At 42.8% G+C, this 23008-nt stretch overlaps 1 protein-coding gene across 2 annotated transcripts in view; it reads right to left on the bottom strand.

Moving 5' to 3' along the window:
- Window positions 1-23008, bottom strand: part of AGXT2 (alanine--glyoxylate aminotransferase 2) — a 42819-nt gene that overhangs the window by 6678 nt on the left and 13133 nt on the right. For both annotated transcript variants that reach the window (XM_010336681.3, XM_003925933.3), the window contains exons 5-12: window positions 22799-22893; window positions 20785-20878; window positions 20062-20155; window positions 14102-14202; window positions 13459-13551; window positions 7430-7562; window positions 6223-6314; window positions 3513-3662 (exon numbers count right to left, since the gene is read on the bottom strand). In XM_010336681.3, coding sequence (XP_010334983.2) covers window positions 3513-3662; window positions 6223-6314; window positions 7430-7562; window positions 13459-13551; window positions 14102-14202; window positions 20062-20155; window positions 20785-20878; window positions 22799-22893 — 852 coding nt within the window. The remainder of the gene's footprint in view (window positions 1-3512; window positions 3663-6222; window positions 6315-7429; window positions 7563-13458; window positions 13552-14101; window positions 14203-20061; window positions 20156-20784; window positions 20879-22798; window positions 22894-23008) is intronic.

Raw genomic sequence — 23008 nt, 5'->3', positions numbered from 1 at the left:
AGTTCTCCCCAGGGAAGTCCAGGAAATGGCTCAGAAGTGCACAAAGGCACCAACAGCCTGAGCTTTCCCTGAGCAGATCTGGGGGGAGGGGGACAGCTGAGGAGGAGAGGTTTGTCCTCATTTTCCCTGCTAATGGGACTTGCTCTCTCTCCCCCAAGATTGCATCCTCCAGGGTTAAGGAAAGGTAAGTGCTTCAGGAGCAGAGAGGCTGTGTCAGATCCCCAGCCACCAGAAACAGGTCCCCTCCCTGTGGAGTCAGATTTTGGGCTGACTTGCAGCCTTTCTATACATCTCCTGTCTTTTGCGTCCGTGAGTATAAACATCTCTCTCTGACTTAGCCATGTCATGCCTGACAGCGTGTCTGCATTACCTAGAAGGCTTTCAAACGACAGGTATTTGGGTCTCACGCTAGGCCAATCGTATTAGAATATTTGAAGCAGAGCTTAAGCATCTGAATTTTTTTTTTTTTTTTTTTAAACTTGAGACAGAGCCTCATGCTGTCGCCCAGGCGGGAGTGCAATGGCGCGATCTCGGCTCACTGCAACCTCCACCTCCCTGGTTCAAGCGATCCTCCTGCCTCAGCCTCCGGAGTAGCTGGGATTACAGGCGCGCGCCATCACGCCCAGCTAATTTTTGTATTTTTAGTAGAGACCGGGTTTCACCATGTTGGTCAGCTGATCTCGACTTCTGACCTCGTGAACCGCCTGCCTCGGCCTCCCAAAGGGCTGGGATTACAGGCGTGAGTCACCGCGCCGGCTGCATTTTTAAAATGATCGTCAGGTGCCTGGGCTAAGCGCATCTCTAATTTTCCCCACGATGAGAGCTGAGACCTGTCGCTGCCACTGGTCTCCTGTTTCTCCATAGGCGAGCCCCATTGAGCTTCTGCACCAGGCTGGCTCTCTGGTTTTAGATGCATAAGACCTGAGCCTTGCTCTGGGTCGTGAGGTAGGCGTGGCCCCTCGAGGGTGCCCAGCTTCATTACCTCCTGCGCACTGCCTACCCACCCTCGCTCTGGGGCTTTGGCATCCACTTCCTTCTCCCACCAACCCCAGATCCAGCTCCTTCCCCAATCCTCCATTTCTTGTAAGATGTCATTGGCTGAGAACAGAGTAAGTCTGGGCCTCCTTGAAAGATATGCGCATTTTGGTCTGTCTTAAAGCCTTAAGATAAGCAAAATACATGTTCAAAATTTCGACTATTAGATCAGAAATAGGGAGGGAGAGGGAAAGACTAGAATCTTCTCACTGAACCCAAAATGCTATCTTGCATTCTTGCTTACGATTGATTGGAAAGGGATGATCAAAATGATTTAGGCTAAACTGTGAGAACTAGAAGGGCATTAAATAGGAGTTGAGAGGCCAGAGGGACCCTGGAGAGTAATCCCGAGGGAAGGTTGGGTTGTGGGGGTCAGTTCTTTTGTTGTTGTTTTATTTTTTGGGTCAGAGTCTCACTCTGTCACCCAGGATTCAGTGCAGTGGCAGGATCTCGGCTCACTTCAACCTCCGCTTCCTGGGCTCAAGTGATTCTCCTGCCTCAGCATCCTGAGTAGCTGGGATTACAGGTGTTGCCACCATATCTGGGCAATTTTTGTATTTTTCGTAGAGATAGGGTTTCATTATGTTGGCCAGCCTGGTCTCGGACTCCTGACCTTAAGTGTTCCATCTCGGCCTCCCAAGGTGCTGGGATTACAGGTGTGGCCACCGTGCCTGGCCCAACATGACAGTTTTGAATGGATGGAGTCTGTGTGGCTTCACCCTAATCTTGCTCTGGGCCAGCACCCTCCTGGCTCTCTTGCCCGTTTTATCCCTACCTAGCTTCAACTGCTAATGACTAATTGAACATCTTGTATGCCTTCCCCAGGGGAAAAAAAACACAGGATCTGAAACTCTGCTGAGGCTAAAGCCACAGAGCAGCCTGCTGATGCCCTTGTGCCCATGCCTGTGCCCCAGCTGCTTGATAATGAAGTGGGCATGCTAGAGATAAATTTCTGGATGAGTGTGTAATGGAGCTTCATGTTTATCTTTTTTGGTGAATCTATGTTTAAAGAATTATAAAATTAATCTTTGAAAAAAATTCAAATGTTCTGGAAGTGCATAAAGTAAAACAGAACATGTCCTCACTGGCCATCCTATTCCTAGGGACACCTCCTATTGACATATGGTGTGAACCAGATATTTTTTCTATGAATGCAAATACATCTATATGCATGTTTAAAAAAAGTCATTGTATAATGTTCAGCAATTTCCTTTTGATAATTTATAGTATATCTTGAACATCTTTCCATGTCAGTAGATTTGGACCTAGTGTTTTGTTTTGTTGTTTTTTTTTTTAGATGGCATTTCACTTTTGTTGTTGCCCAGCCTGGAGTGCAACTGTGCCATCTCGGCTCACTGCAACCTCTACCTCCCGGGTTCAAGCGATTCTCCTACCTCAGCCTCCTGAGTAGCTGCGATTACAGGCATATGTCACCATGCCCAGCTAATTTTTGTATTTTTAATAGAGATGGGGTTTCACCATGTTGGGCACACTGCGATAGAAACACAGGGAAGGATTTGAGACACATGGCAGAGAAGGGGTTAATGGGTCTTGATATTAGAAACAAGGGAAGAGGAGGAGTCAGATCATTTTGTGGTATTGAGGCTGAGTAACTGGAAAATGGTACAGGGTTAGAAACAGAAACAGTGATCTTGAAAGAAATTTCTGGTTTGGGGGAAGATGCTACGTTCAATTGTTGTTATGATGAGTTAGAGGTCTCTGTGGGCAACATTCCTCCCTGGTTACTTGGGAGATTAAATCTATTCACAAGCAAGTAAGGATACAAACAAACATGAAACGTGTGGCTCATGACTGTAATCTCAGCACTTTGGGAGGCTGTGGTGGGCAGATCACTCGAGGTCAGGAGTTTGAGACCAGCCTGGGCAACATGCAAAACCCCATTTCTACGAAAAATATAAAAATTAGCCAAACATGGTGGTGCGTGCCTGTAATCCCAGCTACTTGGGAGGTTGAGGCACGAGAATCACTTGAACCCAGAAGGCAGAGGTTGCGGTGAGCCAAGATCACACCACTGCACTCCAGCCTGGACGACAGAGCAAGACTCTGTCTCAACAACAACCACCAGCACCCCAATATATCTTTAATATCTTCACCTCAAATCTTCACGATAACCTTTTCCTGGCCCTTCTTTCTTACTTCCTTCTGTTCCTCCCCAAATAATTTCCTCCCTTCCCTGTATTTCTAATTCAGTCATTGCCTTTGTGCTTTGCCTAGGATGGCAAGGATAATGCTGGTTTCTTTTCCCAAAGGCTCTCCTTCATCCCTCTAGAATTCTTGATGATCTGACAGCATTTTGTTCATACTCAACACTCTCTACTAATCTCTAAAGGGCTTTGCTGAAATGTTGCTGTTTGTGTGCGCTCTCTCCCTGAGAGTAAATGAAGTTTAGCCAATGCTTCCCCCTCTACCTCCTCCTGGCCCCCGGCAGCTGCAGAGAGGAGCAGATGAGCACCTACCTTATCCTGCACCATTTCTATGCCTATCATGAGGCCTTTGCCTCGAACGTCTCCAACAATTTCAAACTCATCCTGCAGCTTAGCAAACTTTAGCAACATGTAGGTCCCAACTTCTCGACTGTTTTCTTGTAGATTTTCTTCTTTAATCACCTGTTGAAAGAAAGCCCCAGATGACCTTACATGACAGAAGTTCTAAGATTGACTGAGAATCGTGGAGCAGTCGCTGGACATGACCCTCTTGTAACTCAACCAAACTGAGTGCAGAACAAGTCTAGTGCGACCACAAGGACTACAGAAATCTTAGGGGAGTGGACATGCCTCTGCCCCCAACTCCCTCACCTTCAGAGGTGGGTAAGAATTTAGGAAGAAATGAAAGGTGTGTCTCACTGCAGTTGAAAATGTAGATTCTGTAATCCTGAGGCTTGTTATTGCCAGGCTTTCCTGAGAACTGGGATATAGTCGTGTATAAGACAAATGCTCTGAGGAAATCAATATCACATACTGGAAGATGGTGACCTTTGCTCAGCAGCTCTTAGCCAGACACAGGCTCTCATAGACCAAGCGGCCTGGTCTGGGGTTCTAGCCTCTTTGGCTAAGCCCAGAGTCAGGGCACAGAAGATATAAAAGGATTTTTATCTAAGTTCAACTCACAGCAAACACCTGTGGTTCTTGACAAAACACATGAAATACACTATATTTTTATTTACCTGGCAATAATTGCATGACTCCAGGCAAACCTTGTTATTTTTAAAGACCTGTTTGTTCACCTAAACCTTCTCTACCTTCTAAATTGGTTGAGGTAACAAAGCACTTTTAAAAAGAAGTTGGCAATGCTGGCTCAAGCTTGTAATACCAGCACTTTGGGAGGTGGGTGGATCACTTGAGGTCAGGAGTTCAAGACTAGCCTGGCTGACATGGTGAAACCCCATCTCTACTAAAAATACAAAAACAAGCTGGGTGTGGTGGTATGTGCCTGTAATCCCAGCTATTCAGGAGGATGAGGCACGAGAATCTCTTGAACCTGGAAGGGAGAGTGATCCAAGGTTGTGCCCCCGCACTCCAGCCTGAATGACAGAGGAAGACTCTTAAAAAAAAAAAAAAAAAGGCAGTGTCTACAAAGTGAAGTAAATGACACATTCCTACCCATACTTTCTCATCTCATGATTTAATTGTATTTGAAGATAACTAATTAGCAAGGGCAGCATTTACTTATTTAGTTTTATTTAAAAATACTTAAAAATTTTTTTTGAATAGATAAATCAAGTTCACGGTCAAAAATCAGTGAGTATAATTGCTGGTGGGAGTGTAAATTAGCACAACCTCTGTGGAAAGCACTGTGAAGATTTCTCATAGAACTAAACGTTCTACCCTTCGGTCTAGCAATCCCACTTCTGGGCATCTACCCAAAGGAAAAAAAGCCGTTATAACAAAAAGACACCTGCACATGTGTGTTTATTGTAGTGCAATTCACAATTGCAAAGATATGAAACCAACCTGAGAGCCCATCAATTGATGAATGGATAAAGAAAATGTGGTACACACACACACACACACACACACACACACACACACACCATGGAATACTATTCAGCCACAAAAAGAAAATAATGTCTTTTGCAGCAACGAATAAGTGTTCTCACTTACAGATGGGAGCTAAGCTATAGAAACACAATAGACATTGGAGATTCAGAAAGGGGGACGGTAGAAGGCGGCTGAGGGATGAAAAATTACATATTGGGTACAATGTACACTACTTGGGTGATAGTGTACTAAAGTCTTAGACTTTGCCACTATACAAGTCGTCCAAGTAACCAAAAACTTGTATTCCAAAAGCTATTGAAATAAATTAATAAATATATAAATAAATATGTGTATATGTGTGTGTACATATAGACATACCCATGTATATATCAGCAAGTATAAAAGTATATACACAGAATGACTCTTGCTGACCCCTTGTCCCCAGTCACCAAGTTTTCCTCCCCACAAAAAACCACCGTCATTTACTTCTTCGACATTCTTCCAGAAATTTGTTATAGTTCTTTAAGCAAATGATATTAGGCATGTTAGCAAGAACATTAAAAAATAATCTTTTTTAACAGATGAGATCCCAGGCTAAATCAATGGTGTAGGGTTGAACAGCTGAATTTTCTTGCTGTAGCTTGGAGAACTCAATGTCTCCTTAGTTATTCAATTTATAATAGTCAACAAAAGGAAGGAAGAAAAAATAGCCAAGACAAGCTCAACATGAAACTAATTACCAGGATAGCAGTTAGCATCTATAAATCACTACCCAGATAACAAAGAAATTCCAGTGCAACCAGCTGGCTGGGAAAATTCTTATGTGTCCCATGTATGTAAGGTTTATTATATATTATTTCTTTTTCTTTCTTTCTGGTTTTATTTTTATTTTTATTTTTTATTTTTGACAGAGTCTCTCTCTGTTGCCCAGGCTGGAGTGCAGTGGCATGGTCTCAGCTCACTGCAACCTCTGCCTTCTAGGTTCAAGCGATCTCCTGCCTCAGCCTCCCGAGTAGCTGGGGCTATATTATTTCTTATTCAATACTTCAAGCACCCAAAGTAGATCTTTAAAATAGAATAATAAATGGAAATCTAACTTTAATGGATAATGAGTTAATTCATAACTCTTATGGTGTGGTTATGAGTCATTTGTGAAATGAGTGAGGTTAATGTGGCAGCTGGAACCAACCTCAAGCACAGCAGATCCAACCACACAGGCCAACGGGTTTCCTCCAAAGGTGTTGAAGTGCTGCAGGCATTGCGCCAAGGATTTGGCAATCTCTAGAGGGAGAAAATAGAAGGTATGGAAAGAGGACACATTTCTGTCCACCATCTCTCATCATGCTGTTTGGACTACAGTTACTTTGTGTTGTAAATGGCATCCTATTCAATTCATGCTTCATTTACCTGATAGCAGGTATTAGGGACGAAATTGCATCATCTCCTCATTCACCTGATAGTGGGTGTTAGGGACTGAATTGCATCTCCTCATTCACCTGATAATGGGTGTTAGGGACTGAATTGCATCTCCTCATTCACCTGATAGTGGGTGTTAGGGACTGAATTGCATCTCCTCATTCACCTGATAGTGGGTGTTAGGGACTGAATTGCATCTCCTCATTCACCTGATAATGGGTGTTAGGAACTGAATTATGTGTCTTCAGAATTTATATGGTTGAAGCCTTAACCCTGAATATTTGGAGATAGTGCCTTTAAATAGGTAATTAGGTTAAATAAGGTCATGAGGGTTGGGCTGTAGCTAATCCCAATGGACTGGTTTTCTTATAAGAAGAAGAGGCAACTTTCCTTTTTCCACCCCTTCTCACTCTTCCAAATACCTCCATAGTGTGGTGGAACCCTGCATTTCATTGCAGGCATGGGAGAGTTAGTTTTCCCTACAGCAAGATCAGAAAGTGCTGGCCTTCAGATGGGGGTGCAGGGGCTCACGCCTGTAATCCCAGTAGTTTGGTAGGCCAACATGGGCAGATCACCTGAGGTCAGAAGTTCGAGACCAGCCTGGCCAACATGGTGAAACCCCGCTTCTACTAAAAAGACAAAAATTAGCTGGTCATTGTGATGCACACCTGTAATCCCAGCTACTCAGGAGGCTGACGCAGGAGAACTGCCTGAACCTGGGAGGCAAAGGTTTCAGTGAGACAAGATCATGCCATTGCACTCCAGCCTGGGTGACAGAGCAAAACTCTGTCTCCAAAAGAAAGGTGGAGGACTGGCTTTCTTCGATCTGTTTCACAGTCAGGCAGACAGTTTCTCTCTTTCATTTGCTTGGGAAATGCATCATGCAGTTTCCAATCCATACAGGTTCCAACACACGTGTTTTATACTATAGCCCAATGTGCAAGGCCCAGAAGCAAACACAAAATGCCTGTGGGTCCTACCTGGAGTGGTTACGACTGCTGCCATGGGAAAGCCATTCCCAATCCCTTTAGCCATGGTGACAATGTCAGGCAGGACATCGTGGGTTTGGAAGCCCCAGAAGTGAGAGCCCAGCCTTCCAAATCCTGTCTGCACCTGGAAAAACAAATTCAAAAGCATTGGAAACCCTTCAAGTAATGCTGTTTTCTTTTCTGTTCTCTTCCCTTTCTTCCTCTTTCTCCTCCTTCTCATTACGGCCAACATCAGCCATTATCATCAGCATCCTGTAGGATCATGGACAAAGCACTTAATCTGTGCCTGAACTGTTAGATATCGAGTGGTTTTCTAGCTTTGTGCAGTTCTGGGTATGTTTCTTAAGTCCTTAGAACCTCTGCTAACTCATCCGTCAAGTAGAAATATGGCAACGTGTCACAGGCTCCGTGAGGGTCATAAAAATAATATGAAAGACATCATTGTGATTAACAATCTTTGATGAGCATCTCCTCCGTATCAGAAAGCAGGGTAGAAAAATAGAGAAGCTGGGTCTGCCCAGGACAGATGAAGGATAGACGAAGCAGCGGTTACTGTCAGTCAAGTGGAGCTGGGGCACTTGCTCCAGCCCGTTAAACTAGTCACCCTCTTCCCAGCAACGCCTTCCCCTTCCTGAGAACTGTGTCATGAGGAGGACCCAGTAGAGCCAGTTAACTCAGGGTTGAACTTCTCTAATCTATAAATTGTCATTTGGACTAAAAGTTGACCTTAGTTTTTTTTTTTTGTGCATGCTGTTTGCTCTTTCTAGAAGACCCTCTTCCTACTTCTTCATCTCACTGACTTCTGTGCTTCAAAACCAACTTTGCCATCACTTGGCTTCTGAAGGTTTTCCTGAGCCTTAGACTCCCCCTCAAGGTACTCTGGGCATGCTGCCGTCAGAGACTTTCATAGAGGACTGTTATCACCAGTGGACATATCCGATGGCAGGGACTGTGTCTTCTTCCATTCTCCATCCACAACACCTAGTACAGTGCCTGATGCAAAGTAGACATTTAGTAAGCACTTTTGGAATGAACGACAGGGTGGCAGAAGTGCCTGATTAAATAAAGCCACTCAAACATCTCCATGTACATTTCTGCCAGAGCCTTTCTGGCGAAGGCTCCTTGATCTCTTCCTGGCTCTCGGTCTCCCTGTCTGTCTCTCTCCACATATATACACAATGCAGAAAGGGGGTTAGAGATGTGGGCACTTGAAGCTGATTCTAACATGCACTTAAAAGAGTGAGCTTCCAGGCCCACCATGGTGGCTTATGCTTGTAATCTCAGCACTTTGGGAGGCTGAGGTGGGTGGATTACCTGAGGTCTGGAGTTTGAGACCAGCCTGGCCAACATGATGAAACCTTGTCTCTACCAAAAATACAAAAATTAGCTGGGCATGGTGGTGGGCACCTGTAATTCTAGCTACTGGGGAGGTTGAGGCAGGAGAATTGCTTGAACCTGGGAGGAGGAGGTTGCAGTGAGCCGAGATCATGCCACTATCCTTCAGCCTGGAAGACAGAGTGAGACTCCATCTCAAAAACAAACAAACAAACAAACAAAAAAAAACAACCAAAAAACAAAAAAGAGTGAGCTTCCTTCTCAGATTCCTTTCTCATTTTCCTACTTTCTCTTGGCTGCTGCAGCAAAGACAAATTCTAGGGGTTAGAAGTAGATGATAGGTACCAACGTAGAAGAGCTTAACCCAGGAGTCAGGCAGATCTGGGCTGGAATCCTGAGTTGCCTCCCTCCTACTTATAAGCTTCTGGGCAGCTGACTGATTTTCCCAAATGAGATAATATAAAAGGAGCTCATGGAAAATCCATCCATTTTGTCTTCCTGCCTATCTTTCTTTCTCACTCCATCTAAATATTATACATAAATGGCATAAATGGTGAAAAATCAGATTGCTTGGACAATGCGTGACAGTGAAAAGGGGGCCTAGCATGACTAAATCCATTTTGCTCCTAACCGGCTTGCTCTCACCCTTCCCCTGTGATGATGTCTTTTAGGTTAACTGCTTTTGTTTATCTCTGCATATAGGCTAACCTAACTATGAGAGGAATTTAGTTTATAGTTTAACTTTCAAGCAAGGATGTTTAAAAAGAATCCCTGAGGAGATAAGAAGGATGTACATACAAGTAACAATGTTACATTAAAAATTTATAGGCTGGGTGCCGTGGCTCATGCCTGTAATCTCAACACTTTGGGAGGCCAAGGTGGGAGGATCACTTGAGGTCAGGAGTTCGAGACCAGCCTGACCAACATGGTGAAACCCCATCTCTACTAAAAATGCAAAAGTTAGCCAGCGGTGGTGATGCGCACTTGTAATCCCAGGTACTTGGGAGGCAGAGGCAGGAGAATCACTTAAAACTAGGAGGTTGTGGTGAGCTGAGGTTTTGCCATTGCACTCCAGCCTGGGCTACAAGAGTGAAACTCTGTCTTAAAAAAAAAAATATAACAGTATTGTGACCTGACCAAGGACAAAGACGTTTACCCTTGCTGTGGCCCAAATGTCTATGGTCATCAGTCACCTATGGACTTCAACCTCCTTCCTCTTCCCCTTTCTCTTAACATAAAAGGAACCCACATTTGCTTAAGGTGGTTCTTTAGGACACAAGTCTGCCATCTTCTCGGTTTGCTAGCTCCCCCAAACAAAGTTGTCTTCCTTGCCCCAATACCTTATCATTTGACTTACTGACTGTCTTGCAGCAAGTGGTACAAGCTTTGGACTCAGTTACAAATGTGTGGAATTATGTAGGACAAGAAACCATGTTTAGTCACTAAGGAAGTATCTTAGTCACTGAGGAAGCATCAGTTTCATAGACTCTTACAGTAGTACCAAGGTGGATCGTTCTAGGGTCGATAAACTCAAATGTCTTTTAAGATGAGGAGCATACAGTAGGGAGAGAAGCAGGCTGGGTCGCAACAGCAAGCAGTGGGGGTACTATGGGTGTGCACACCCCGCCCAAAGCAGTCAGTTGCAAACTCAAATTCAGTCTATGCCAATATGGGCCCAGAGGCTGCCAGTTTTCTACCTTTAATCTAGATTCCACATTTTAAAGAAAAGAATGTCACTGATTGTTAATTAAGATGTGTCAGGCACTGTTCATAACACTTTGCATGTATTAATTCGGTCAACAGTTCTATAGTATGCCCCATTGCTATTATTCCCATGTATTAGTCCTTTCTCATGCTGCTGATAAAGATATACCTGAGATGGGGTAATTTATAAAGAAAAGAGGTTTAAAGACTGGTTTAAGTCTTGTGTAAGACTGCTCCTTGATAGAACTGGCCCTCTGCACTCAGGGTTTTCCATCCTCTGTTCCTTCCCCTTCTGTCATGATTTGTATTTCTATACCATGCTCTGTCATTTTGGAGGGGCAGCTTGATACACTGGCTAGTCATGTGGTTTTGGGAGCCTGAGTCTGAGTCTTGGATCTATTCCTACCAATGGCATAAGCTTGACAGGTTATTTAATCACATTGGACCTAAATTCACTTATATTTAAAATGGGATGATATGATTTAGCTGTGTCCCCACCCAAATCTCATCATGAATTGTAGCTCCCATAATTCCCATGTGTTGCAGGAGGGACCTGGTGGGAGATAATTGAATCATGGGGGCAGTTTCCCCCATACTGTTCTCATGGTGATGAAGAAGTCTCATGAGATCTGATGGTTTTATCAGGGGACCCCCTTTTTGCTTGGCTCTCATTCATTCTTGTCTGCTGCCATGTAAGATGTGCCTTTCTACTCCTGCCATGATTGTTAGGCCTCCCCAACCACATGGAACTGTGTCCTTCAAATTTCTTTTTCTTTATAAATTACCCAATCTTGGGTATATCTTTATCAGCAGCATGAGAAGGGACTAATACGTGGGAATAATAGCAATGGGGCATACTATAGAACTATTGATAGGTGTGGACTGAATTAATACAGGCAAAATGTTATGAACAGTGCCTGACACATAGTAGGTACACAGAAAGTTCCAGCTATCCTTATCTTTACCTAGTCATTGGGATGGTCCGTCTTAAGGATACCCTGTGTTAGACAGTTTTCAATTCCATTTTTGAAAGTCACAAACCCACAAGACAGAAAATTCTAAAATTCATATTTTCTTCGAATTCAGCCTACCTTCTCTTTAATTAGTCTGACTGTGACAGCTTCACTATGTGCCGATTTGGAGGCCAAAGTTTATCCTTTTCAGTGATGTAGCTAATTTTAAACTGACTGGATGTAGTCTTCTTTTTAAAATAGCAGATTAACTTTCTCCAGCCGGGACTTTGATTGGTTTGCAGGCAGGTTGGAGGAGGGAGGATGAGCACAGCAGGAGCAAGCTGGCCCGAGTTGCCTGTGGCATACCTGGGGCATCCAGTGTGCCTGGGCATAACAGAGACCCGGCTGCACAGGCAGAAATTGCAACATTTCTGCTGATGGAGCAGCTCAGTGTCAACTGTAGGGAATTTTTATTTATTTATTTATTTATTTTGAGCTGGAGTCTTGCTCTGTTGCCCAGCCTGGAGTGCAATGGCATGATCTTGGCTCATTGCAACCTCTGCCCCACCCCCTTCCCCCACGGGGATCAAGCATTCTCCTGCTTCAGCCTCCTGAGTAGCCAGGATTACAGGCATGCACTACCACATCCAGCTAATTTTTGTATTTTTAGTAGAGATGGGGTTTCATTGTGTTGGCTGAGCTGGTTTCCAACTCCTGACCTCAAGTGATTCACCCGCCTCAGCCTTCCAAAGAGCTGGGATTCAGGTGTCAGCCAACATGCCCGGCCTAGCTGTAGGAAATTTTTAGTTGAGGCAATGTATTCCAGCAATGATGGCTGGACTGAAATAGGTGTGAAAATACTTACAGGTTCTCCACCTGTCCTTGGTTGGTCTAACCACCTGTTAGTCCAGTCACGGTAGGTCACCCAGCAGTAAGTCTGGACTTCTGTGGCCCTCGTGATCATCCTCTGGTCTTTTAATTTCCATAGCTATTCTCAGGAGACAGAGGACTGCTGTCTCTGATACGCTCTAATGTGAGGTGTAGTTATAAGTAAATTAATCCCTTTTAAAAACACACAGGCTAGCGCTCACATAGTCAATGAATTTTATTTCTATTAAAGTAATGCCCTTGGAGGTAGTGTGCTTATTCCACCAACGCTGCTTTAATTCAACCTATTTCACAAGTTTTTGTTAACTATTTTCAAAGGCGGTATCTGCAGGGGTGGCACTCTTCTAATTTAGAGGCCGGATTACTATTATTATTTTAAAAACATTATTTCCAGGCAAGTTTTGTCAGAAAGGTATATGCTGCCAGGTTGATAGATACTATTCTGGCAAAAATAAAGATTAAAAACTTGGCTATTGGACCGGGCACGGTGGCTCACACCTGTAATCTCAGCACTTTGGGAGGCCAAGATGGGCAGATCACTTGAGCTCAGGAGTTCGAGATCAGCCTGGCCAACATGGTGAAACCCTGTTTCTACTACAGTACAAAAATTAGCTGGGCGAGGTGGCGCATGCCTGTAGTTCCAGCTACTTGGGAGGCTGAGGCAGGAGGTTGCAGTGAGCCAGGATCAGCACTGCACGCCAGCCTGGAGGGCAAAGTGAGATGTCATCTCAAGAAAACCAAACAAATAGAAACAATAACAAAAAAACTTTGTTATGAGATTAAATTTCCTATGTGGTTTGTCAGCCCCTGAAACAATCCCTAGAAAGGAATTAAAAAAATATATTGAGTCACGGTATAATAACATGCTATTATTATTATATAGTCACGGTATAATAAATGCCCGTTAGCAACTTATTTGATAGATGTCTATTTGGATATTTAAGTTCTGTGGTACTTGCTAAACTGATCAGCGAATGTACTAGCAAACCAACCAGCCCACCAGCAAAAGTTTTGTTTGTAGGCACACTTGGGAATCTACAGAGTGGAAGCTTTCTGCCTGGAACACAGAGAAAGTTTAGGTTTCTGTCTGTGCCTCACCTGTTCCCACTACACTGAATAGCACTCTTACGTATCACTTACTTCATCGGCAATGCACACGCCTCCCCTTGCCCGCACCAGCTCAAAGGCTTCCTTTAGAAACCCCTTTGGATACTGGACAACTCCATTCACACCCTGCAAAAGACCAGACTAAGTAGACCTATAATAACAGCATCAGTTTTTTCAAAGCATATAAAAAAGTTAGATCATCATTATCATTATCATGATAATAACACTGCAGACTGATTAACAACACTCTGTAGAGCAGTTTCCACTATGGGTGAAAAGAGGAGTTACTGCTCTATACCGTAACTTCTGGACAAAAGATGCAAACATTTATTATTTTCTGAGATTAGAAAACAGAATAAAGGAACTTGGTGAGATTAAAGAGAGTTCTTCGGACAGTGCGGATGTTATTAAGCAGCTAAAAATAGCCAGGGTTTTCCCTTCTTAAGAATTTTGGGAGTTCAGTAGTTTCATCTGTCTGGTGGGAATGGAGGAGAGGGTTTTTAAAAGGTCATTTGAAAGTCAGTGTCTCCTTTTTTGCAAGGAGACCAAGAGAATGCATTGAGAGAGAAACACAGTGAGCACTTAATTGATTTGGAATTCTCTAGAATGTATGAGTTTAAACTTTTCTGAAAATTGCGGATTTAGCTCCATTAGTGTCTAAGGTTCATATACCCACTTGAATAGGTTCTGCAAAAAATCCAGCAATTGACTTGGCCACAGATGTACTCAGCGTATCTTTGAATTGCTCAATATACTGATCTTTGGCTTGGCAGCAGTCTGCAAAAAACAAACAACAAAACAAACCACAGCATTTGAAAATGTGAGCCTGATATCTAGAAGCATGGAGAAAAACAGGAAAAAAAAAAAAAAGACAGTGTAAGCCAATCACGGACTTCAGAATATGGTAAACTAGGGGGTGAGGATCTGCATTTCTGAAGGGGGAATATTCTGTCTGAATGACTTCTACTTTGGTTCAAGGAGGGAGATTAGGATAGCCACAAAGGCATAAACAAACCACTTCAATTCTTTCCATCTGGGAAAGAAACGTCCCAAAGTGTCATTGAGCTGGTATAGACAGCTGTTTCACCTAAGAATGCCCATCCTCTCAAATGAGTGGATCTAACTCAAATGAAATTGGAGTGATTTCATCTGTTTGAAAATAACTCTATTTACCTTTCATTGCCATTTAATCTGATGTGCAATTTTAAAGCTACAGAGTGTCTTTGTCTTTAGAGTTAGTAAATAAGTTTGTAGAACAATTAGAATTCAGTCTAAAGAGAAATGCTCGAGAGCCAGGTGACTTCCATCCATCACAGCCCTTGGCACTTGGTCCCATGCTTGTTTTTAACAGGTCTTTCTCCCAGTAATCAGGAGGTTTTTATGAACAGGAAATATGCCTTGTTCATTTCTAAAATCTCTGTGGCCAAGCAAGCTGTTTGGTACACCGTAGGTGCTCAGTAAACGTTTAATGCATTAAGAAGAAAATACTAACAAGTAGTAGAAATTATGGCTGGAGTGAGACATTGAGCAATTTTACTTGAAGGCCTTTCTTTCTTCTTTTTCGTTATTTTTTGAAGGTCTTTCTAATGGAGAAAACCAGTGAAGTGTCCTTGTTCAAGTGATCTGTCTTTAGTTCATTAATTCTCTTTTTGGCTGCCTCTTAACTGCTGACAAACCCAGCTGCTGAGTTTTAAATTTCAATAGTTACTTTTGTATTACTAGAAGGCATATTTGTTTTCAAAATTTGCTCTCTCATTCTGCACTGTGCCCTATCCCTTTTACATATTTTCAAGCTTATATTTGCTTTTCTTGAAATGCATTAAACATATTCATGTTATAGTCAATCTGATAATTCTGTTAATTTGAAATCCTTGCAGATCTTTTTCTTAATAGTGGGGTTTTGTGCGTTGTATGTTTAGTTTTGACAAGAAGCAGTTTATTTTCTTTGGAATTTCACTTGTGAGAATTCTCTGAGACCCAGAATGAGGTACATCCCTCCAGAGCCTGTTTGAGTTTGCAGCTTCCAAGCGCACTGGGCGTTACTAGTCTAAGATTCCTTTCCATTACAAGCTTGAGGAAATGAGCATTCATAATGCAAAGCCTTGGAGGGCCGGCCTGCAGGTGAGAGTTTCAGTGCTGGTTCCTCCCAGTCCCTTCACTTCTCATTCAGCACCAGAATGCTTGCAGGCCCTTTAACCTGTGACGAGTTGTCTTTGGTGGTGTGTTTAATTCTAGTTGACACTTGGATGAAGATGTGGCCTATTGGGGGCTCCAGATTTGTGGCAGGGGAGGGTTTTCTATAAGATCCCTTACTTTGGCTGGACCCTGGACTTCGTCATCTCTTCCCTGCACTCCACAGAGCCATCAACATGGAAGCTGAAGGTTACCAGGTTACACAAACGCTCTCAGGGTCAAAGCTGGCTGCAGTGTCCTAATGACCTCTTTGGGTTTCTGAGAATTCATGCTTTCTTGTATCCATGCTTTAAAGGGAATGCATTTCATTTTATCCAGGATTTTAAAAAATTATTTTCCACTGGAGAAAACCCAGGCTATCATGTTACCAGTACCAGCTGTCCATCCAGGTCAGTTGTCTTAGTAGTAATCATATTTACTTTCCCATCCCGCTTAAAAATACTAGAAACGTCTCTGCCATGCTTCGCTAGCTGCAAGCCTCACCGCACAGACACACAGGCATGAATTCTACAGACGGGAGAGGACGAGACGACAGTGGGAAGATTGCCCAGCAGGCTTGCTCAAGCTCCAGAAACTTCCATCTGTGTGTCAAAATTGAAAGTGGGAATCACCAAGGAAGCAGGAAAGGTGAGAGAAGGAGAAAGAGAGAGAGAGAGAGAGAGAGAGAGAATGAGAGAGAGAGAGAGAGAGAAATTCTACTCTGGAATAACAAAGGTCCCAAATCAATTGTATTCATACATGACTGAACCTTCAAAACTTTTATTCACATCTGTCATTTGGTTCTAACAGCACCATGCAGTCTCTGAACTTAAACTTATAGCCATAGATGGCAGAAGGAGTGCAGATAAAGATGTGGATGGGATGGAAAGCCCCAACTCAAGTGCCAGAGAAAGCAGTTGGGGAGAGGGGTCACTCCATACCATCCCAGTGCTTGCTTAGAGGCATCAATGCAGCGCTGTCTCCAGGGGGCTAAACAGAAGGAATAGAAACCTTCTGCAATCACCATCATAACCAAAGCATAAATATATTTTATACCTCAGCTCTTCAGATTAAAAGTGGGGAAATACTAATTGGCCCCGAACATATTGTTAGGTTACATGTGATATTCAGAAGCTTCGATTGACAGAGGTACCTAATATCTTTGGTTAATTGGAGGTTGGTGGTTGAGGGTATGAGAAAGGAAGTAATGACAAATATGTCAAACCCTCAAAGTATGTTTTTTGCATCACTTGTGTTGTTTTGATGGGAAGAATATAGTAGACAAATAAATCTGTGCCTCTAGAAACCAAAATTCGAGAATTTCCCCTTTTTATTAGGAAAGGAAGACAAGTCAGCTTCAGATGACCCTAAAAGATGGATCAGACCTATGTTCAAGAGACATAATTTGGAAATTTAACAAGCCCATTTACACTAGAGAAATCAAAGAGTGGAGCTTAAATTTGCCAGAACTACAACAAAAGGTTTTGCTTGAACCTACGCTAGACCTTTCATGTGTTTCTCCCTCTCTGCCCACATGCTCAGCAGGGAGAGAGTCACCGGCTGTGATGAGCTTTTTACTTTATTTCACACTAGCTGCATCCGCTGATTGCTGTAACTCTTGCAGGGAGGCTTGGTGCATTGGTGTCTTCATGAAACCCCAAGGGAGTGAAGAGAGGCTATTCTGTTGGATACTACAACAGAATGGCAAAGGAAGAATTTATTCCAGCTGGTGGTACAGAAAGAGCTATGCTGAGTGAGGAGCCAAGAAAGAACTGCAATTTTTAAGACAAAGAAAACTTGCCTTCCAAAAGAAGAAGAAAGACATGATCAGTACCAGGTTTGGAACATGGTGAGGGCAGTAGGTGATGAAGAATGAATCTCATCATGGGTTACATCTGAAACTCGGGGCCTGGAAAACTTCCCCTGGGAAGAAAAAATCCCGAGAGGTAGACGGAATAAGATAAAGAAACATACCACATAAACATCTAGATTAGACTCACAAAATGGCCCCCTGTCTATTTTGGGAGGGAACCTATTTCTGAGATGAGAAAAATCTCTACCATCGTTGGTGCCTCAATTCCTCTTAAGGTATTCCTTTCAATACGTTTAAGAGGATTGAGAACAGGCAACATCTGTAGTCAAAGAACTGTACATGTTTGGATGTTTTTGTAAACATACATGAATATTCCAGTTTTACAGCAAAGACCAAACACTTCCCAGCTCCTAAAGGCACTGAAGGAGGCTAGAGTCCTTCTTTCATACTCCAATCTTGTTTGAAGTTTCCATAAATAGTATTGTCCCTTGAAGATATGAATTAAGAAAACAGCCGACTTCAGATATGCCAAAGACAACACTTCAGAGCAGAAATGTACGCCTGTCACTATCATTTAGCCTCCAGATGCCACTAAAGAGATGACCATGGACTTCCAGTATCGTCACATTGGCTGAAGGCAGAGAAGAAGGCCTTATAGTAGTCCTCTAGGAGGCTTTATAGTGGGCCTGTCTCTCTTATATATGGAAAAAGCAATGTGTAGTAGGAAAAGAAGGGAGTGATCACCTCTCGAGTGCCTCTGTCTACTAGGCTTGTGCTGGTGGTTTTGCAGTCAGACCAAGGTCTGGGAGGTGCATCAAACTGGTTTTAGTCCTTGATGCTGTACAGATACAATATTCAAATATGGCTTTACCAAGCATTGCTATAGTCTGTCCATCTTTCTCTACAAAAACTCTCTATACCTTATCTCATGAAGTGCTATGATGGTGTTGGCAGCAGCCAGATATTGCTGTCTCTGTTTTACAAATGAGAAAACTGAAGCAAAAGGTGACGCTTTTGCTCATAGCTGAACCATGATGCCGGGGCTGAGAGTGGAATCCATGTCTTGACTTCATGTACCTTCTCAGTCCTGGCCAGTGGAACAGGAATGGTTTTTCAGCTTGGGTTTATCTTGACGGTACATCGGTGTGGATGAGGATGGCTGTGGGAATTGAGAGCACTGGTTTTGGAGTCAGAAGACCTGGGGTCAGATTTTAGCCCTCCAGTCTCCTCTATGTGAACCTCGCTTTCCTCATCTTTAAAGTGGTTTACAGCTTTACATTTCCTTCTGGTTTTAAATTCCATGAGCATGACATCTGGCCTTGTTCCAGTACTTATTCTTTCATTCTCCTGCCCCCGTTTTGCTATTATCTCATCTGAATTTTAAGATGATGGGGAATTTTCTTCCTTTCAGAGCTGTCTTTTAAGACTTCTGTTTTGTATTTTTCCTCTCAATCCAGTGATTCATACTATTCCATTAAAAATCACTGTGCTGAAGCTTCTAGTTATTTCCTTCAGAACTACTAAGGAACAGCTATTCAAAAGGTCGCAATGACAAATCAGAGGCAGGGCTTGCTGATTAGCAAGGAACAGATGATGTTTCCTGCCTCCTCTGTCCCCTGTTAGGCATAGGTAGAGGATGCAAATAAAAATGCGATTCATAAATGGAAGTTCTGCTTGTGAGAAAGGCTTTAAAACTTTTGCCAGGCTTGTCAGCAGCCTGCAGGAAGGGCAGTCTTGTGTTTGACAGATGCTGTCATTTTGGCTGGCAGTCCCTGGGGAACTTGTTGACTGGAGTTTTGAGATCCCCAAAACCATTCTTTTCCCTCCTTCCATTGGGACATTGGGATTGGTAAATAATCTCACCCATCTTGATTTCTTATTTTTGTTTTGTTTTGTTTTTGAGACGGAGTCTTGCTCTGTCACTCAGGCCGGAGTGCAGTGGTATTATCTCAGCAACCTCTGCCTCCCAGGTTCAAGCAATTCCTGAGCCTCAGCCTCCTGAGTAACTGGGATTACAGGTGTGCACCACCATATTTGGCTAATTTTTGTAGTTTTGGTAGAGACAGGATTTCACTGTGTTGGCCAGGCTGGTTTTAAACTCCTGACCTCAGGTAATCTGCCTGCCTCCACCTCCCAAAGCTGGGATCATAGGTGTGAGCCACTGTGCCTGGCCAAGGCGTGTTCTTTCATGCAGGCTGGAGTGCAGTGGCATAATCATGATTCACTGCAGCCTCGACTTCCTCAGCTCAAGTGATCTTCCCACAGCCTGCCCAGTGGCTGTGACTACAGGCATGCCACCATGCCCAGCTTGTTTTCTTTTAAAATTGACACTAGAGTTATTGTTATTATAATAGAGCTAATAGAAAGCCTTGAATTAAATACCAGGTGACAGTCACTTTTTTAAAGCTTAGCTCTGAGAGCGTGAGATGCTTTTCCTACATGGCCAGACAGATGGTCTGAGAGTGAAGTGATAACAGGCATAAACATTGATTCAATGAGGAGTAACTTGGTTACTTTCCAGTTTTCCTTCCTCTGGCTTTTCTCATTTCGGTTTTTTCAAATTCAGTTGTTCCCTCAGGGATAGGTCTGCCTTTATTTGAGTCCTTGGCCACTTCCCACCCTCCACGAGCCCCTCCCTTGCCCAGCCAGACCTGGTGCACAGCTGCACTTCCTGACTGTTTGCACTGGAGAATCTCGACAGTGGCTTCCTCCCCAAGGGCCACGAAAAACATCTGGACACATTGTCTGCAAATGACAAAAGAAGCAGTGTGGCAAAACATGAACACAAGGCAGCCAGTTTGGGGTAGCATATGGCCACCATCAAGACAAGAGGGCTTCTTAATTTTCCTCCCTCATTCTTCCCCCACTTAAGGTGAAAATTGAATGATCTGCGTTGAAGAGATAATTTTTTCTTAGAAATCAGCTACGTGGGCACTCTACAAAGCAAATTGATTTCTATTTTAGCCTAGAAATAACTTGCTCAAGGGTTTGGGGGTAAGGGCATCTGAAAGAATAAGAATAATTAGGTATCTTCTTCCGATGCTGAAAAGGTGGGTACAGTGAGTGAGAACAGAAGGTGAGTGCAGTGATGATTGCATAGAAATTTTTTGTATTCAAGATTCTCAGAGCCTTGCAGTTTACTTGATTTTACTTAAAAGCAAAATAAATTTTAAGACCCTATGATTATTATTCAGACTCAGAAGTCCTTTCTAATGGTTTCCTCAAGTGGTCTCCAATTCAATTAGGTCAAATTGAGCCCCTGATTAATGACAAGCTTTATATTAGTTTCTAATCCTTATACCAGGGAAACCTGATCAACTGCTTCACACACCCAGCAGTCTTTAAAGAAACAAGAGAAAAATCTTCAAACTCACTGATTGGCAACCTATCCCACCAGGGAGTTCCATCTTGTAGGTGCCTACGTTTGTCAAGCCAAGTGTGTAAGGACTGCACCCGTGGTAGGCTCCTCTGCAGAGAAGAAACAACAGGAGGATGGGGTCAAGTTCCTGGTCCACTGAGTAGGACAAAAGAGAAAAATCCAGGAAGGCTATGAAGGTGAAATAGAACATCATTCACATTCACCTCTGATTTCTAAGAATGCATCTAAGCCTATGTCAGGTAAATGTACCTAATAGTCTTTTCTAACTGTTGTTAGAAAACATAGATTTGAAACTGTGAAAGGAATTCTGGAGACCGTTTGTCCAAGAACTCCCATTTTAGGACTTGCCCTACCCTATGACTCTATAGTAACGAGACTTATCTTTTTGAAACATACCAGAAATTATATGTTCGATGAATACCAGTCTTCAAAGTAGTCACCTTGGGAAGCCAAGTATCATTTCCTGTGATATACCTGTTGTTCAATATCTTTAGGGACTTACACACCTTATAAACCAACTTGCTCTCCATATAAGAAACAGGTTTTTGGCTGGGCACAGTGGCTGATGCCTGTAATCCTAGCACTTTGGGAGGCCAAGGCAAGCAGATAACCTGAGGTCAGGATTTCAAGACCAGCCTGACCAACATGGAGAAACTCTGTCTTTACTAAAAATACAAAATTAGCTGGGTGTGGTGGTGCATGCCTGTAATCTCCAGCTACTTGGGAGGCTGAGGCAGGAGATTCACTTGAACCTGGGAGGTGGAGGTTGCGGTGAGCTGAGATTGCACCATTGCACTTCAGCCTGGGCAACAAGAGTAAAACTGTTTCAAAAAACAAAAAACAAACAACAAAAAAACAAAACCCCCCCCAAAAACATAACAAAACAGGTTTTGTTTCTTTGGAAACAAATCCTAGTCACACAGTGTCAGCTTCAAATGAGTTTTAACAATTTCCCATATCAAAATCACCTTTAAACAAGGATTCAGGACTATTAAGACTATTCAAAAGAATGGTTACGTTAGGTCGATGCCAAAGTAATTGCAGTTTCTGCCATTACTTTTAATGGACATACATATGTCCAGGACATATTCTGGAATGTTATTTAGGTAATACATCAGTCACAATTCTTTATTGCTATATTTCTTTGATAGCAAATGTTTCCTTATTCCTGTAATAACTGCATGTTCATTTGTTACGGAATGTGCAGTATCAAATATACTATCATAAGGATTAAGTAAAACCTTCTTTTGAATTCACACAGAAATGATGACCAGACAGGTTAAAAATGTGACTATTTCTTCATTCCACTAACTTTTACCGTAAGTCACCCTTACCTTTTACATTAACCTTACGGGAGTCTGTTTAAATGTGCTGTATACAATTACCCAAGGAGGCAACTGTAAGCAAAATGCTTAGTTTTTAATTATTTTTTAGTGCTAATACAGCCATGCAGGGTTTATTAATTAATCTATTAAGTTATCAGTTCTAAGAGTCACCGAAAGAAGCAGAAATATACAGGGTTATATATGCAACCTCTGAACTTAAGGAGAATAAAAGGTGAAAAACGGGTTCAGCTAGCACTGTGAAATAAGTGGATAGCTCCTTATCATAAGCAGAAGTTAAAATGTGCCTGGTATCATTTGGTAGAACCTTGATCTTCTAGGGTGGGGAACAGTCATTTACTGCTTGGTATATGGCGTGGTCCCTGCCACATCTTCAAAGTTAAAAAACTATCACGTGGGTTTCTCTTTCATTCCACAGGAGGATCTGTGACATAATGAGGACTTCAAGCTGTTTGTTCCAGTTGGGACCCCCTATCTTGTATCAGGCTAACTTGGATGGAGTTACACAGTCACAAAATTCAATTGACTGATCCTACCTTAAAACTTACAATTAGAAAAATATCCCTGAGAAAACCTCTCTCCCACTCCATGCTGCAATTTAAAGATACCCATTTAGAAGGGGGTAAGTCAATGTTACTAAAGTTGATTATTCCAAGTTGTGATTACCTGAAGGAAATGATGTCTGTGTTGTTTGAGTGTGCCCTGGCCATCAGCATGGCCAGATCATTGGCTTCTGAGCCACTGTTCACCAAGAAAATGACCTGGAGAAGAAAGGAAGACAAGTGGCCTCACAATTTATTTCCTTATTACCTAATTTATTCAAAATTGCTGAAGGGCATGTGTGCGGCCTCTGAGTGTGAAGGAGAGTTCCCTTCA

This window comes from Saimiri boliviensis, chromosome 1, assembly GCF_048565385.1.
Source record: "Saimiri boliviensis isolate mSaiBol1 chromosome 1, mSaiBol1.pri, whole genome shotgun sequence".
In the NCBI taxonomy this organism is placed as follows: domain Eukaryota; kingdom Metazoa; phylum Chordata; class Mammalia; order Primates; family Cebidae; genus Saimiri; species Saimiri boliviensis.
Note: the sequence above shows the minus strand (reverse complement) of the source record. Positions and strands in the feature narration are given on the sequence as shown.